General features: G+C 41.7%; 1 protein-coding gene across 2 annotated transcripts in view; it reads right to left on the bottom strand.

Moving 5' to 3' along the window:
• Window positions 1–9069: 9069 nt before the first annotated feature.
• agla (amylo-alpha-1, 6-glucosidase, 4-alpha-glucanotransferase a) overlaps window positions 9070–17933 on the bottom strand; it is a 39171-nt gene continuing 30307 nt past the window's right edge. For both annotated transcript variants that reach the window (XM_034556285.1, XM_034556286.1), the window contains 14 exons: window positions 17535–17671; window positions 17319–17452; window positions 17045–17220; window positions 16104–16206; window positions 14732–14855; window positions 14326–14427; window positions 14103–14214; window positions 13748–13883; window positions 13464–13579; window positions 11855–12066; window positions 11194–11291; window positions 10924–11011; window positions 10019–10152; window positions 9070–9872 (listed from right to left, as the gene is read on the bottom strand). In XM_034556285.1, the coding sequence (XP_034412176.1) occupies window positions 9755–9872; window positions 10019–10152; window positions 10924–11011; window positions 11194–11291; window positions 11855–12066; window positions 13464–13579; window positions 13748–13883; window positions 14103–14214; window positions 14326–14427; window positions 14732–14855; window positions 16104–16206; window positions 17045–17220; window positions 17319–17452; window positions 17535–17671 (1790 nt within the window). In that variant the 3' untranslated portion in view covers window positions 9070–9754. The remainder of the gene's footprint in view (window positions 9873–10018; window positions 10153–10923; window positions 11012–11193; window positions 11292–11854; window positions 12067–13463; window positions 13580–13747; window positions 13884–14102; window positions 14215–14325; window positions 14428–14731; window positions 14856–16103; window positions 16207–17044; window positions 17221–17318; window positions 17453–17534; window positions 17672–17933) is intronic.

The raw sequence follows: 17933 nt of genomic DNA, 5'->3' as shown, positions 1-17933 counted from the left end.
TGTGTGGGCTTCCCTAACGGCTCCGTGGCTTTCTCCTGTGGCAGCATGATGCCCGTACACCCACCCTTCACCCCCTCCGCCAGCAGCCCGCCATTCACACTGGCTACATCTAGCGCCACCTATAGGCCGGGTGGAGTCATTACAGGTACATCTGTGCAGCTCATCTTACTCAAAATTCTGATGAAGTCCGTTACAATATTGTAATGAAATATTTACTGTGTATGAAGCCATGATTTATTTAACATCTTGTGTTTGTACATGCTAGGTGAGCTCCAAGTACCAATTAATGAAGGCCATGTGGTTCAAATTACTGCCCTCATTACATTTGTATGTCCTTGTGGCAATAATTACAATAATAGACTAATTAAATGCTAATGTTTTGAAGAGATAAATCATAGGTTATCATCTGTGTGGTGGTGCAACGTTTTTGTTTTTTTTGCCTCTTGACGACTTTCTGGTATTAGGCCCAGTAAAGGTCTGAGGCCTTGGACCGTAAAAAATACATTGTCAATCTATTATTTGTAAAACAGGATTCTGAATTACAAACCATGTACTATTATAATGATAGTATTATGTTAGTACCAACATATGTCTATTTTTCAAAAAACATGTAGTATCACCAGTAATAGTAGTATTTCAACATATTTATTATAGATGTTTACATATGTACAGTACTTTGAAAACATCTCAGAAATGGGTAAAATTATATTGATATAATAATAATAATAATTTTCACCCAAAATGTAATAACCACCATTTATTTCTCTTCCAACTCTTTCCCTCTTTCTCGTCGTCTTCTCTGAATTGAATTCTCTTGCTTTCCTGAATGTTCTCTTTGTACCCCCACTCTAAATCTCCCTGACCCCACCTTCCATCCCAGAGGTGGTATGGTGTAACAGGTCAAAGGTCAAAGGTCATGTTTAGTGGAACTTAGTTTGACCTCACTCTCCCTCTGAGACTCGTCGATCCCTTTCTTCTCTCCTCCTTCAGATGTGAACATATTTCTGTAACTAGTTGCACATGCGTTTTTATTTATTCAATTTGATACCCGTATGTGCCTCCTGCTGCTCCTGTCTCATATTAACATGAATCCTCCTCCCCTCCCTACTTCTCTCCTCTCAGTGACGGTGGAGGTGGTGAAGAACAGCTCCACCGAGTTCCAGGGTTTCCTCTTACAGGCCAGAAGCAGGGAGGGCCTCGGTAAACACCTGCATCCTTGAAGGGAACGTCTGTCATTTAGAATGTGTACTGTCAAATATCTGAGCTCTCAAATGAAAAATGAAGTAGTGACGTCAGCATGTGGATTACTGTCAACAATACAGACGATGGACGCTGGTGCTTTATTTTCACATACTGTGTTCATTTAGAGTTACAACAACTGAAAATAGTTTGCATTGTTTGTATTTGTTGTGGAATACAATCCAAGACACATGACATCACGAGGTGGACAGCATGTCTTTGTTTCCTTCTGTTAGAGGTGCTCTGGCCTGTAGGGAAGTTCACCAACATCAGCACCACCCTGTTTACTGCATTGCACTGTAACGACATGGAGGTATGTGTGGAGGCTACAAACCATATGTATTATTAGAAACATTTATTCACAACTATCTCTCTTTTCTTTTCAATAGTTAACTAAATTGTTTGGTAATAATGGAGAAGAACATTGGAAAAAAGTAAATATGGGCTTGTATTTTTATCTTTGTGATGACCAATGTGTCTGTTTGTGTGTGTGTTGTGTGTCTGTGTGTGTTTGTTTGTGTGTTCTTTATGCAGAACTCAACTGTCAGTCAGGCGTCAGCAATCAAGAGGAAGAAAGTAGAGGTGACGTGGGAGGCCCCTAGCAACAGTAACTACAGCGATGTCTACTTCAGGTAACAGCGTTGCACTCATACACATGCCTCTTGCTGATGATACTATTTTAATATTTACTATGTTCTTAAAGCCAGCATCTGAAACATTCATGAAGCTACCTTGTGTCTAATCATATACGTTGGCCGTCTAGTGGTCATTGGTGGTACTGCATCAACCAGCTTCACATCTGTGACAGCAAAAATGGATCCAAATAACGGATCATTTCTTACTTTACAACTTACTGTTGACCTCCCGCATTATTAATGTTATTGTTTTTGACATGGCAGTGCCACTCTGGTCCAGGACTACAAAACCTTCTGGGTCCAGCTGAACAGCAGCACTCTGAGGCTGGACAGCGGTGGGAGCTCTGCAGCTGGAGTGAGGATGACGGACAGATTGATGTATTTACTCATGTGCTGTGCTGACTGCTTCAGAAGCGGCTGACTGACTGACTGACTGACTGGCTGACTGGCTGACTGACTGGCTGACTGACTGACTGACTGACTGGGTGACTGGCTGACTGACTGACTGACTGACTGACTGACTGACTGACTGACTGACTGGCTGACTGACTGACTGACTGACTGGGTGACTGGCTGACTGGCTGACTGACTGACTGGCTGGCTGACTGACTGACTGACTGACTGACTGACTGGGTGACTGACTGACTGACTGACTGACTTCATGTCAAACTCTGCTGATGGAGCTCTCTCTCTCTCTCTCTCTCTCTCTCTCTCTCTAGGTTTGTTCCTCCTCAGCTCTGCTCTTCATCATTCTGCTGAGTCTGTCTGCCTACTAGTGACACACACGTGTGTACACACACACTCACACACACACACACACACACACTCACACACACACTAGAATATGAATAGAAGTGATTGTTGTAGAAGTTTGTTGGTAGAAAGGTGATTATCTTGCTTACTATCTTTTGTTTTGCTGTCAATATTCACAATTTTTCTAATGATATAGCTCAAAATAAAACAATGGTTTAAAGGAATCCAACTTTCATGAAACAAATAAAACCATTGTTTAGAAATGAAATATGTGTGCTTGTTACATTTGTTGTAGCAGGAGTTGTAGTAAACACTCCAGTTTAGGAACAAAGGTGCACATGCAAACAGTTCATTTAGTCTTCTACAGCTGGAGCTTCTGATTAGTCCACATCTTTTAAATTAATAACAATGTTAATCTTCCTCTGGCCTCTCTGTTGCCTGGCTAACAGTGAAGAGTTCCACATTGAAGCTACTTTACTTGTGTAGTCACTGTCAGGGTTGCAACATTCCGGGAATATTCAAAGTTGGAAACTTTCCACGGGAATTAACAGGAATAAACTGAAAATGTTGGGGTAATTTGACTGTATGTACCTCGTCATAAGCAGACATGCATGCAAACATTTATAATAGAACTTTTAAAAATGACATTTTTTACTTTTTTGACATTTTGTGAGTAGAACTTTATTCTTTCATCGAACAACAAAAACATGAACGTTGAATAAAAAAGGTGTATTCCCTATGATCTCCACCCCCCAACACAAAAATCCTTTCAGGTCTAAATGTTTTCTTCCTGGACCTCATCAACGTCCTCCTCACTGCTGTAACAAGTTAGTCTACTGTATACAAATAAACTTGGTATTAAAATGAACATGGCTTCAGTTTACCAAGTAATCAATATGCTATATGACAAACAGTGTTGGGAAAGTTCACTTTCTGAACTAGTTCAGTTCATAGTTCACACATTTTAAAATGAACTAGTTCAGTTCATAGTTCATAATTCAAAATGTTGCACTAAGTTAACAGCTCCAAAAAATGAACTAGTTCAGTTATTTTGTTTCAATATGTTGCAGCTATAATTGAAATCTCTATCTGTCTGCAATACCGCTCTTGGCCTCTACGCCACTCGGCGCTCTCACACTTGCCAGACAAAGGGCTGAAACGTTCAGACAACACTGATGACAAAGACGTTCAAAAACAACAGAACGTTTTATGTTTATGTTTCTGGCAGACAATGTTCCCAACCAGCTGCATTCAGGGTCCAGCTGAGCTCGGCGTGCATAGTCTTGTTCTCAACTACATTTAAGTTCCCTGTTATATGTTTTTGCAAAAAAACTTAGGCACATTTTTTTTTTTTTTTAATTCCCGAGCCAAAATTCCCATGGAAACTTTCCGCCCCTTTGCAACCCTAGTCACACAGACGTTGAACATCTTGATCTGGGTCAGGACCAATCATATCCTCATAATGTGTTTATGTTGGATTCCTTTTCTTTTTGGTAAAGTACTTTACAGCTGTTTTAAAAGATATATTTTAGTGTGAACCTTTTATAGTCCTGACATTATGTTAAGATGTTTCTGTAATACAGTCCCAGATATCTATAATTCCTCATACCTACAGCTCCAGTTAATAATTTATTTTTTAATTATTACAGTAGCAATGTTTATTATAGAAATCTACAGTTGTTCTTTTACATTACAGATATAAATGGTGTCGTTAACAAGATGATAAAAACAAAAATAGGATTATAATAACAAAAACCAAACTAATAAACTTTTTCCAAAAACTGCTGATAGACTGACAGTAGATAAGACACAACAAGCCAATCCATTCAAGGCTGAGCCTACTTTGAGCTTTTATGAGCCCACCTTCGAGTTTTACCAGCATCTAAAGTCCAAATGTGAATAAAATAATAAAGTGGGTTTTGGACCTTCTGTCAAATACTATGATTCCTTGAGATATAATCCACATTAAGATAGTCTTCTATTTTGGTCAATTTCAATTTATATACATATTATTATTTAAATACTGCTTTTCTATTAAACAGTTGATAAGATCCTACGTCATAGATGTTTTTATATATCGTTTGTTCTAATCTTTTTCGGTAGTTATCTTACATTACATTACATTATCAATTACAGATCAAAACACTTTAAACCTGATTAGGATCTCCCGTGAATTAGGACTAGTATGAAATTACTTCACCATCTTGCCTGGTGCTTCTCAAACTCAAACAAATTTGTATAATCCTCAAATAACACATTTTATTGATAAACATTCATTAATGATATGAGTCATTGATTCTACTTGGTTAAATTCAACCCTGTTCATTTATTTGTGGTTCATCATTGTGACAGTGGGGTGTGGTTAGGCTCAGCTGCAGAGTGGATGGAGTGGGGGTGGTTCAGGGAACAGTGCCGAATGATGTCTAATCAGCCTCAGCTGGGGCTGAGGGTTAATCAGCCTCAGCTGGGGTTGATCTGTCTGTCTCTTCCCAATAAAGAGCAGGAGGGACTGAGAGGAGAGGGGAGAGAGCGAGGAGCGTCACCGAGCCTGTATTGTTGATAATAAAAGCATTTTGGAACTACCTCAAGCTGTGTGCTGCCTCTGTGCAAGTCCGCGACTCACCGGGTAACAGGGGAACCTGTTACAATCATTAATCATTGTGTTCTTCATTCATTTTATTAATTTATCGTTTATTTATTTAATTTATGTGTATGTTTTTAGTGATGTAATTAGTCCAATTAATGTATTATTTATATAAAGAACACCTAGTATACCATAACAAGAACTCCGTAGCAATCGAGATTGAGACTTAATTGAACTTATTGAATGTGTTTATGTAACTCTGTAACTCTGTTTATCTGGTCACATGACATCTATTCATCTGTCCATCCGGGGAGAGGGATCCTCCTCTGTTGGTCTCCTGAAGGTTTCTTCCCTTTTTTCCCTGTCAAAGGTTATTTTTGGGGAGTTTTTCCTGATCCGATGTGAGGTCAAAGGTCAGGGATGTCATGTGTACAGATTGTAAAGCCCTCTGAGGATAATTTGTGATATTGGGCTATAGAAAATAAACTGAATTGAATTTATTAATAACAAATGTTTCTTATTTTTCCAAAATCGGGTGGCATCCTAAATGAAACTCTCTTACTTACCGCTTCTCCTATTCGGGGTCCGGAGCCGGTCCCAGCTCACATTGGGGGAAGGTGGGTTCACCTGGACAGGTGTCCAGTTCATCTCAGGGCTCACAGAGAGACACAACCATCACACTCACATTCACACCTACGGGGAGTTTAGAGTCCAGTTAACCTGAGCAGTCTTTGGACTGGGGGAGGAACCTGGAGAACCCGGAGGGAATGATATTCATACTAGTAATAATGGTATTTAACATATCCACAGTTCCTTTTATTATTTTTATAATTACATTTTAGATATCTAATATTGTCATTCGTACCAGTAAAAAAGTGATTCTCTATTATGAAGTTAAAAAAATCTGATGACAAAATATACATTTGCAACTGTTTTAGATATACAATAATGTTTATTGTATATAATTTCCTAGCACGCACGCACACACACACACAACACACACAGGAGAGGAAGACGCAGCTTGGTCATGTGACAGTTTATTCAGCATTGCTTCATCTACAGACACTGTCCCACTGCAGAGGAAACTACAGACACACTGATGACATGGCAGCTACACTACAGACACTGTCCCACTGCAGAGGAAACTACAGACACACTGATGACATGGCAGCTACACTACAGACACTGTCCCACTGCAGAGGAAACTACAGACACACTGATGACATGGCAGCTACACTACAGACACTGTCCCACTGCAGAGGAAACTACAGACACACTGATGACATGGCAGCTACACTACAGACACTGTCCCACTGCCTGGACTGTATTATTGTAGAGACGTGTTTAAATACTTCCGTATTAAATCAGCCATTGCACACACATATTGGTTCTCTATTGGCACTGCTGGCCAACCTCAAAAGTATAACACTAATTAATAATGCTCTTTTTTTGTAATTAGTTGCATTACCTTTTCAATGAATGCTATCCCTTGGTTTTAGAACAGTATATCAGCTTCAGTAAGATTTGTTAGTATAAGCTTCCATGTCAACATCTTACATATTGAACGATGTTGTGTTGTCTTCCAAGAACCGGCCAGTTAGGGACAAATTCACTAAGAATAGATTGCGGCCGCTGACAACATCATGAATCACGCATCATTTTCAACCAGCATCTGCCCCATCTCATGGTTTGATTTTTGTAAGATATTACTCATGCTATAACAGCAAAACATGCCTTTAAAATTTAAAATTCTTCTCCTCACCTACAAAGCCTTGATTGGTGATGCACCATCATATCTTAAGGAGCTTGTAGTACCATATTGCCCCACTAGAGAGCTGCGCTCACTAAATGCGGTGCTACTTGTGGTTCCTAGAGTCCTAAAAAGTAGGATGGGAGCCAGAGCCTTCAGTTATCAAGCTCCTCTTTTATGGAACCAGCTTCCACTTTCAGTCCGGGGGGCAGACACAGTCACCGCATTCAAGAATAGACTTAAGACTTTCCTCTTTAATAGTGCTTATAGTTAGGGCTGAATCAGGTTTGCCCTGGTCCAGCCCCTTGATATGCTGCTATAGGCTTATAGGCTGCTGGGGGATGTTTTAGGATACACTGAGCACCTATCTCCTCTTCTCTCTCTCCTTATGGATGAATTTACATCTCTCCATTGCACCTTATTAACTCTGCTTCCTCCCCGTAGTCTTTGTGACTTCACGTCTCATAGGGTCCATTGGACCTGGCTGTCTCTGAAGCTGGTCCTGCTCCCTGCCGTGCCCCTGCTTCCTGCATCCAGCCCCTGTCCTGGACCCCTTCCCAATGGCCTTGCCTCCTTCTCTGTGCCTCCTGCCTAAAGGGCCTGGCCTCATTGGTCTGGCCTCTTTCGCGATGCCTCCTGCCTGGTGGGCTGGCCTTCTGCCTCTGTAGCCCCGCCCCCTGCCATGGCCCTGCTGCAAATTTGTAATTTTGGGCTATACAAAATAAAGAGTGCAATTTGCCCTTTTTTGGGTCTGATTGCAATCTTCTATGTGGCAAAGTATAAATGTGCTTGAAGCCAATTTGATGGTTGTGAGGGTTGAGACCGAGTCAGGTAGGTGAAATTATGTCAATACTGAGGAAAATATTAATTACATTCTCTTATTTTAAGATTTATGATTTATTTTTTGAGTTTAGCAAATACCTGCAGTGTCAAATCGGCATTTATGCAAAAGCCACACAATCCATTTGTGAATTTGTCCCAGAGAGAGAATTTCAAGTGTTAGGAGTTAGGCTAGACCAGAAGGTCAAAGACAGAACAATTACCAGCAGTGACCCTGGACACACAGTGACCTCTCTTCATGTCTTAAGACCTTTTGAGAGCAATGCTGTGTCATGTAACATCTACAGCATGGTTAGGATACACAATGAACAAAGTTACTGTTTCAACATTAATACACACTTGAATTATATATTATTTAACAACATTATAAGGCTTGTAGGGAAAATGTGGTAAAATGTGTGACAGCTGGAAGACTATTCGAAGTGTATAAAGGCACCAGGTTTGGTATGCTTTAAGGAACAGGGTGTTGGTACACTGGTGCTCAGCTGGTTTTAATAATTAATAAGTCACACAAGGACAGGTCGAGTCCAACAGTGAATGTATACAAATGCTTTCATGCTAATTAAAGCACCTGCCAAGCAGCAAAATAAGTGTGTTCTGCCATTTTATATTGAGTTACAACACATTCTCACTTCCAACTTCAAAATATCAAATATGGCAGCTTGGTTTTAGTGTTTACAACACATGACCTAATGTCCTCCTTTACTTTTATAGAGCGTCATAGTTTGAAGTGAAGCGGCCGTATTTGACGACTTGGGGGTGAGAACAAGCTGGATATGAGGGAGCAATCACCACATTTCATTCATTCAAAATATTACTGAATTATCAGTATTGAGTTATTGTTTTTTCAATATGACAATCATCCCATGCTAAAAGGTTTTAAAAACATCTCCCAATTTACCCTTCATGTACTGACGGATTGTTTGTTTGAGAGTTGTTCCTGATCCCATGTGAGGTCAAAGGTCAGGGATGTCGTATGTGTACAGATTGTAAAGGCCTCTGAGGCAAATTTGTGATTTTGGGCTATACAAAATAAACAGAATTTGTTCTGACCTTTCTGTGCGTTTGATCAAATATGAATGTGTAATTTACTTATAACACAAAGTATAAAGTCCGACTGGTAAATGCAGATTTTGGACTGAAGGAGTTTTCGTCTCATTTGACTGGCGACAGAACACAGAAGACAAACTGTCCGTCATCGTCAGCCAAATGCTTTGATCTCTACCTACAAGGTGTGTAGATTGTTCAGGTCAAGAACATGGCAAGGGTTGTTGATATATACAGTTCACTTTAATTCACCAGCAGTGGACCTTGAAGAACACCAGCACCATATCAGCTCAGGAGTTGCTACTGGTTTTACATGATGGCTCAGCCTAGAAGTATGCTGCATGTATGTCATTGGGGAAAGATAGTGAGGATTATTAGGTTGAAATAGGTTATCAGTGAAGGGGATTAAGGTAAAAAAATAATGTTTTCAGGGTGCTATATTTCCAATTCAGAGCATATCTATGATTGAGAGATTGCCAACATGGCGACAGCTGAAGTGTCATAAATGATGTCAGAGACTGGACCAGGACATTTACAGACTAAGGGTACAAACACACAGCGGTGAGCTGGGCAGCGCTGTGGGGTCCTCAAAGGATAGTTCCAAGCAGGCAGTGGACAGGGCAACATTCAAATGAATCCATTCAAATGAGTCCACTGTGAGGGGAAAGAGGAGGACAGCTGTGGTGGAGTAATCACACCTCAGATTATATCAAATATTTATTGTGAATACATGTAGTTTGAAGCCTCACTATCAACCAAAACAGCAACAACAGAGCCAGTGAACTGCATGTGTGGTTCTGTGTGCGTCTACAAAGCCAGCGCTGTGTTTAAAGTGACCTTCTTCAGTGAAACTGCAGCCAAAGAATTCTGCTTCAGGAAGTAAGACTGCATCACATCAGGGGGCGTTTAGAGGTCGTAGAGGACCTCCAGCACAGTGGCCAGAGACCAGGCCTGGGTCTCACAGCTGAACGGGCAGTACTGGCCATTCTCATTGGTCAGCTCTGGCAGACCCTTCCATGGAGACCTAGGAAGGCACAAGTAAATACACCAACAATTAAAAACATATTACAAAGATTATTAAACATTACAGATCACTCAGTGTCCTTGAATCTCGATACATATAAAAATGGTCCAGTTTTCTTATGTGAAACAAAGCAGAAGCAGTCGTACCTCTCCAGGTGGGTATAATGTCGGGACAGGACATTTTTCACCAGGGTGACGGTTTGAGCGTAGGTTTCTGCTCCCAGCTTCTCGGCAAAGTAGAGTTTAGCACGCAGGAAGTAACCTACTGGCCACAGCCACTCCTACACACACACACACACACACACACACACACACACACACACCACCAGTAGTAAGTCATGTGCAGTGAGAACCGTGTAAATATTATATTGGTGCGACACCAACATTAAAAGGAAACATCCTGTCACCTAAGTTTAAAGGGTAACTTTGGTACTTTTCAACCTGGATCCCTTTTTTCTACGTATTTGTGTTACAGTGACTTTTGGGGTCAATCCTTCCTGAAATGGGTCGAGGGAGAACGCTGCTGCCAGAACTCCTGAAATGAGCTACAACGTAATCTTTCAAGGCAATTCAGAGGGGGTCAGTCAAGTCTAGATGGACGTTTGTACCACATTCAAAGAAACTCGCTGAGAAATTGTGTTGATGATGTCAGATGTGAGGTCCCAGTGACCTTTGAACTTCAACATCTAATCAGTTCATTCTTGAGTCCAAATGGACGTTTGTTTAAGAGAATGGAGCAGAGGGACGGACTTGGCCTCAGAGGCATAAGAACATGGGCACATAGCTTAAGGAAAGCTTTGCTAGCCCTTCATCCTCTACTCTAGCCAAATACTAACATATCATACAGTATTGTATTAATACATTTGCAGCATGACATGTTTGAATAGCTGGCTAACAAATATAGCTAAAGTTGAAGCTGCATGGCTAGTTGTGATAGCTGTTAAATGACTTGAAGTGGTTGGTTAACTCTTCCAGGAGCCACGTGACATGCAACGCTATAAGCAGCAGTTTGTTTTTATTAATACTTTGTATTCAATGTGTGTCACACTCACCGGTCCTTGGTGATAGTTGAAGCCTTTTGCAAGGTTGTAGTTGTCGTTGTCCAGAGCGTTGTCATAGACACCACAGTACACCATGTCACTAGGACAACACATATACAATATCAGTGTGAGACTGCATGGACTAATCCTGCCACTGCTGCTACATCTAAACGTGTCATAAACCATTTCAAGCAGAGATTACATTTACGAGCAGTAAGGAATGCAGTAGTTCTACCACGTCTTCAAAACATTCTTGAAATTGTATGAAGATATATATATTACTCAGGGTCAAGTGTCTTCATTCCCAGTGGTCCCAGTAGTTTCTTCTCAGCCACCTCGAGAGCCTCCCAGGCCCTCTCCACTGTAAACAGCTCTGGAGACTTTAAACACAGAGAGCGTGTGAACCGGCCAATCATCACTGCGTGATCTAGTGCACATCTCCATCATCAGGAGTCTCCCTCTGCCCTCCCAAACAAATCAGAGTTCAATCTTACTCAATTGTCAGTCAGATTGTGGCAAAAATCACAAAAACTGAAATGTATTCCTTTAGAATCATGCCTGACTTTAGTGGATCAGAACATATCGGGTATGGAATTGATCTGCAGATGCTCTGCTTCAAGATTAGACCAAACTTATGGATGGCAGTTTTTGAGCCACAATAAGAGGGAAAAAGAAGCCTTTTTCTTTGTTAGCCGCTGTTGATCACGAGGAGTGAGGAGTCCGCAGTCAATGGCGGTATCAAGTAGTCCATAAGATGTTTTCTTTTTTAATTGTGAGTCACCTCAACCCTGAGAAGTTCTTGAGCATAGCCATAAATGTGCCCATATAATAATAAGATCAATCGTGGACAGACAGACGGATGTAAGAGCACAAACACATCTGCCCCAGGTTTACGCCTGATGGCGATAAAGAAGTCACACACAGCTTCAGCATGTCTACTCACCACCACCATGGCAATAGTGAAGTTGGGTCTCAGCTGGTAGTCACACCAGGCGCTGGAGGCTCCATAGCTGTCCTTATAGATGCCTTTTTTGTGCACCAGATCAGGGTGTTTTTCATTGGGATCATGTGGGTCACCGGACACCCAGTAAGCTGGCTCAAAGGACTGCTGGAGCTGCTGGTTCCACTGGGAGTACGAGATCAACACTTCTTTACCTGGAGCACAATGGAAAGTGTTCATTACACATGTATGAGAATGAGTGCAAGAGACGTTTCTCCATCTGAAAATACAGGGAGAACAAATACAGGAGTATGTCAGTAAACGGCTCATTCATACAGCGCCTTCCTCGTCTTCCGACCACTCAGAGTACTGTCATGCAAGCTCATTCCCACTAGTGGTGCTACGGATCCTAAACTCACACTTTGGATTGCATCACGGATCAAAGTCCGGGATCGGATCAGCTCCAAAAAAAAAAAAAGGGAGCAAATATAAGTTTTAGAGCCAATCATTGATGATCCGTATTAACCAACTACCTACAGATCCCTTTGTTGTCTACAAGGATCCGGACTAGTTATTTTTTGCGACCGTCCCAAAATAATTTCAACTGCGCTGAAGTTCGTAAACCATTAAAACTTGTTACACTTTTACTTTTAGTTATAGTCATCTATAGTGTTTATTTGCACTCCTAAAAACACACAATTCAAATGATATGGAAATATAAGACTGTATTGTTATGGATTAAAACAAATCTTGTCATTAGTAGTGTTATAATCTGCTTAGAACAGCTCAATAATTTTAAATTAATAATCAACACTACATTTGACTAGATGACATGAGAACACATCACGATAACGTTCTAATTTACATTGGCCCAATACTCCTCTCTGAACTGAGCCTGACTAATGGACCTGTTGGTTAGCCGTTAGCGGTGCTCCTAATGTTACCAGCTCTGAACACTGATTGGTTGTTTACAATTGAACATTATCGGGGATCAGAAACTAGAAAAACATAATTGATGTCCTAATCACAAATCTATTGAAGGATAAAGTGTAATTGTGTAATTAATCTGCGGTTCACATGCGTGCCAAAGTGTGAGGGGGGTCAGTACGGATCACGGATTGGCAGTAGTCCGTTACACTACTAATTCACACAGTCATACACCGATGGAACAGCCTTCAGAAGACATTTGAGATTCAATATCTTGCCCAAGTGGCAACGTCCGGTGCTGAGAAATTAAGCTAACACGGAAGTGCCAGAAACTGCAGTTCTTCAAATGGCCACTTGAGGGTGGCTGTAAAAACGAGTCACTCCCCGTAGACATCCATGTTAAAATGGCCAACATTACAGCAGAAATAAACATGTTTACAGCCTGGTAAAGACAGAAAATGTAGTCGCTAATGTTAGCTGCTTGTAACAGCTGGAAGGTTTGGAATTGCTATTCAACTAGCGCTGCGGCGTCACCCAGGACTGAAGATCCACCTCTTTGCCCATTTTTAGAGTTAGGTTGTGTCGTCACTGCCAAGATGGACCCACTTTGAGCTCTTAACGAACTAGACTACTAGACTATTTCATACAGCCAAAGAACACTTGCAGACTAGAGGAGCCGCTCTACCTCCATCTCTGTTCACTTTGGCTCCATCGTAAGGGAACAGTCCTTTGGCATGTAGCTCCACAACCCAGCGAACAGCTGACTTAGTGAGACCAACTATTTCCACTGCTGCTCCATCTCTGGATAGAAAAGGTGACACAGAAAACTAATTCAATTAAACTATTTGCTTGATTAATTTGATTGTAAAACATCAGCAAATAGTGAAAAACTAACATACAAAACAATGGAAAACTGAGGAAAACAGCACACCCTAGCACATGGATATGTGTGATTGGTTTGTGTGTTACCTTGGAGTAGCAGGCATGCCTCTGTTCTTTGCTTTATCACTCTCTCCCATTTTGTCCATCCAGGTGCCACAGTTAAAGCGGTTTCCTCCAGTCACAAACCCTGTGGCTGGATCCACCTTAGCCAACACGTTGAACCCTAGAAAGAAAGGTAGGAGCTCTGAATACTGAGATTGTACTTGAGTTATGGTGCATTATTGCTTCCAACTAGAATAATGTGGATCTGGAAAAGTGCATGTGTGGAATGCTTGACTGATGCTGAACCTTAATTGTGGCAAAAGTGTTACAAGTCTGCAGCTTCACACTCAAGTGGAACATTATGTCCGAGGCTCAAACTTTAACACACACACTGTCCTACCTTCATCTGTCATGTGCATGTCTATTTTGCGTCCAGCATTTCTCTCTCTGAAGGAGATTCCCTGGAGGTGGCGCTGCAGAGCCTCCTGGATCACATCATACAGAGGCTGTTCCTGCACACACACACAAATACATGTGAATATATACTGTACATGTAAAGTTGTACATTAGCATGGTGCTGGTCGGTGTCTCTCTGTGTGTGTGTGTGTTAATCTTCCACATACCACCTCTCCAGGTGTCATGGGTTCACAGTCATCTGTAGGATACATGCGTGTCACAGGACAGCGAAGGATTTCATGCCCTTGAGCAACGTGGGTAGCATAGTCCTGAAAACAAGCAAATATGATATTATTAGGATAACTAAGCAGTAACGTAAAACATGATATTTGCTGCTACATCTTTATAAAAACACAGAACTTTCCATACAATTGTATTTGAATTATTAGGTTAATGAACTTTTGTGAATGTGAGTGTAGGTTTACAGGATGGTGAAAACCGCCACTCCTGCTCTAACTTATAGAACTTGATTTAGAGTGGAAAGCTTGAGTTATGATAAATGTATGGATGCTCCTTTACCTCCTTATTTAAATCTATTTTGACATGACTTTCTAAAACACAGTGTCTTCATACCTGGATGCACTGCAGCCACCACCACACAGCATCACGACAGTTGTATCTCGCACAGCGACCCTCACCCAGCAGGTTGGGGATCAAACCGTGACGCAACGTTCCCGCAAAGGCAAGGATGATGTTACTATGGAGACCACAAACGTAAATGCAGTGATGTAACTCAGAATAGCACAAACTACAAATTTTCTCAAAATGGTCTCATAAGAAACAATTGAGTTTGTACATAAATGGACCTGTACTTGTATATCACTTTTCTAGTCTTCCAAGCACTCAAAGCTCTTTAAGACTACATGACATCATTCACCCATTCACACCCTGATGGGAGGAGCTAAGGTTCCACCTGCTAGTGGAGCCGGGGATCGAACCGCCGATCCTCCGATTGAAGGACGACCCCGCTCACCACTGAGCTAGTCGCTCTAATACGTTTACATATTGATCCTCAGTGTGTCTCCTCAGTGAGTACACACATGCATACTGTACGTATTGACCCTCAGTGAGTACACACATGCATACTGTACGTTGTGACCCTCAGTGAGTACACACATGCATACTGTACGTATTGACCCTCAGTGAGTACACACATGCATACTGTACGTATTGACCCTCAGTGAGTACACATGCATACTGTACGTATTGACCCTCAGTGAGTACACACATGCATACTGTACGTTGTGACCCTCAGTGAGTACACACATGCATACTGTACGTATTGACCCTCAGTGAGTACACACATGCATACTGTACGTATTGACCCTCAGTGAGTACACATGCATACTGTACATATTGATCCTCAGTGAGTACACACATGCATACTGTACGTTGTGACCCTCAGTGAGTACACATGCATACTGTACGTATTGACCCTCAGTGAGTACACATGCATACTGTACATATTGATCCTCAGTGAGTACACACATGCATACTGTACGTATTGATCCTCAGTGAGTACACATGCATACTGTACGTATTGATCCTCAGTGAGTACACACATGCATACTGTACGTATTGATCCTCAGTGAGTACACGTGCATACTGTACGTATTGACCCTCAGTGAGTACACATGCATACTGTACGTATTGACCCTCAGTGAGTACACATGCATACTGTACATATTGATCCTCAGTGAGTACACACATGCATACTGTACGTATTGATCCTCAGTGAGTACACACATGCATACTGTACGTATTGATCCTCAGTGAGTACACGTGCATACTGTACGTATTGATCCTCAGTGAGTACACATGCATACTGTACGTATTGACCCTCAGTGAGTACACATGCATACTGTACGTATTGACCCTCAGTGAGTACACACATGCATACTGTACGTATTGACCCTCAGTGAGTACACATGCATACTGTACGTACCGAGCCTCAATGTGTCTCCCAGTGAGCAGCATCAGTCCTCTGAGAGCGATGAAAGTGTCTCTGCCCCAGCAACGGAAAATCCCAGAAGAGAAATGAGGAAGACCTAAAGAACATCAATTAGTGCATCAGTAAATTCAGCCTAGGAGTGTCCACCTACAAAATAAATATTATAAATATTGAATGAGTAACTGTCCTGTAGACAGAATCTTGTGAATCAAAGTTATTGACTTTGCTGTGGAGAGTGTGTAGATAAAGCATTAATTGTTTCATGTGTCTCCTTTGGGACCTTGCCACTAAGCTAGGTGACGTTAGCTTGCTAATACCAACATGTTCTTATGCCAACATTACACTGGTTACAGAAGATGAGCAGCACAACAGGCTGGGTTCCTGCTTCACGCCGCAAGGTGACTACAGCCGGGAGGAGAGCCGAAGGCCAAAGGGGGTTTGAACTGGTTTGTACTGGTTTGTACTGGCTGAATCGGAGTTGCCACAGCTGCAACGGTTCAAAACTGGCGCCCGCTTTCCTCTCAGTGAGGCGTAGGGTAAGATGGTTGAGATGAGTTTAAGTTGAAGATGGAAACAGATGAGTTGAACATTCTGTCTGATAAGAGAACATCCATCACATTCAGTGCCCGTGCATTATCGCTATCTTCCAAGCTACAGAAGCTTATTTGGTGATACTGTCATATGGAAGTGATTTCATCTCTCAGCCCCTTGCCCACTTTTTTTGCATTTGTCAAAAGTATGAAGAGGTCAGCACAGACCTGGGGATGAAGTCACACTTTAATTTCATCTTTGTCTCACACTCCTGCTGATTCAAAGTTATGAAATAATAAACTAATTATTAAAGTTGACATTTCCCTTATGTAAAAGTTTCTTTCATTATACTTAGTCTTAATTTGATCCACAGAGCCACCATTATTCGTTTGTTGCTAGGCTACCTGCAGCCAATGAGACACAGCACTGCTCCTTCTGGCCTGTGATTGGACTGATGCGATAGGGAACGTCCTCAACCTTTGTGGAAAGGGGAGGGAGGGCAGGCACTCGTCCAACACCACACATTTGAACTGAACCCAGCGCCAAGTAACGAACAAAGCTGGAGCCATTCTGGATGAAACTGGTTGGACAAAGACAGCAATGTCACTTAATGCAACAAATAAGTAACATTCTTAGTTTTACATTTGAATTTCAGTTCTCCAGAATACAATTTCCTACCTGGACATGAGTTTGTGAGTTGCGTCCAGGGCAGTAGTGTAGGTTGACACCAGGATGGCATCAAAGTAACAGGGGATGAGGTAGCGTGGGACGTGTTTCAAGTAGTTAAACATGGCTCCTAACCACTGACCCACCTGCAGACACGCAGTGTTCCAATGGATAATCATAGATTTGTAACTTGGGTGAAGTGGCCATGTAAGGCTGAGAAACCCTCACCTGTGCCAGAGGTCCTTCTCTGCGTATCAGTCTGTTGGACACAAAGTCGATCAGCCAGTCCCCTTGTCTGAGGTTAGCACACACGGGATGGCCGAGGTCATTGTTGGGACGGATATCAGCCAGCACTGACATCAGACCTGCAGCAACACAACAGCAACTACACTTAGCCTCCTGTCTGTCATATTGGGCCAGTAATGTAAGAAAATACCACGGTCAAATATCAGTGTGAAAACAAAACAAGCATGCCAAGAGATTTGGTAATACGTAAACTGGCTTGAAGGGAAAGTGTTCTATTTCTAATTCAGAGACCCCCCCAAAAACCAGAGTGTGCAGTTATGTTCCTTTTGTTGTTGTTTTTGAATTCAATTCAATTCAGTTTATTTTGTATAGCCCAATATC

Source organism: Cyclopterus lumpus, chromosome 17 (assembly GCF_009769545.1).
Source record: "Cyclopterus lumpus isolate fCycLum1 chromosome 17, fCycLum1.pri, whole genome shotgun sequence".
NCBI lineage: Eukaryota > Metazoa > Chordata > Actinopteri > Perciformes > Cyclopteridae > Cyclopterus > Cyclopterus lumpus.
This window is presented reverse-complemented; position numbering and strand designations above follow the sequence as displayed.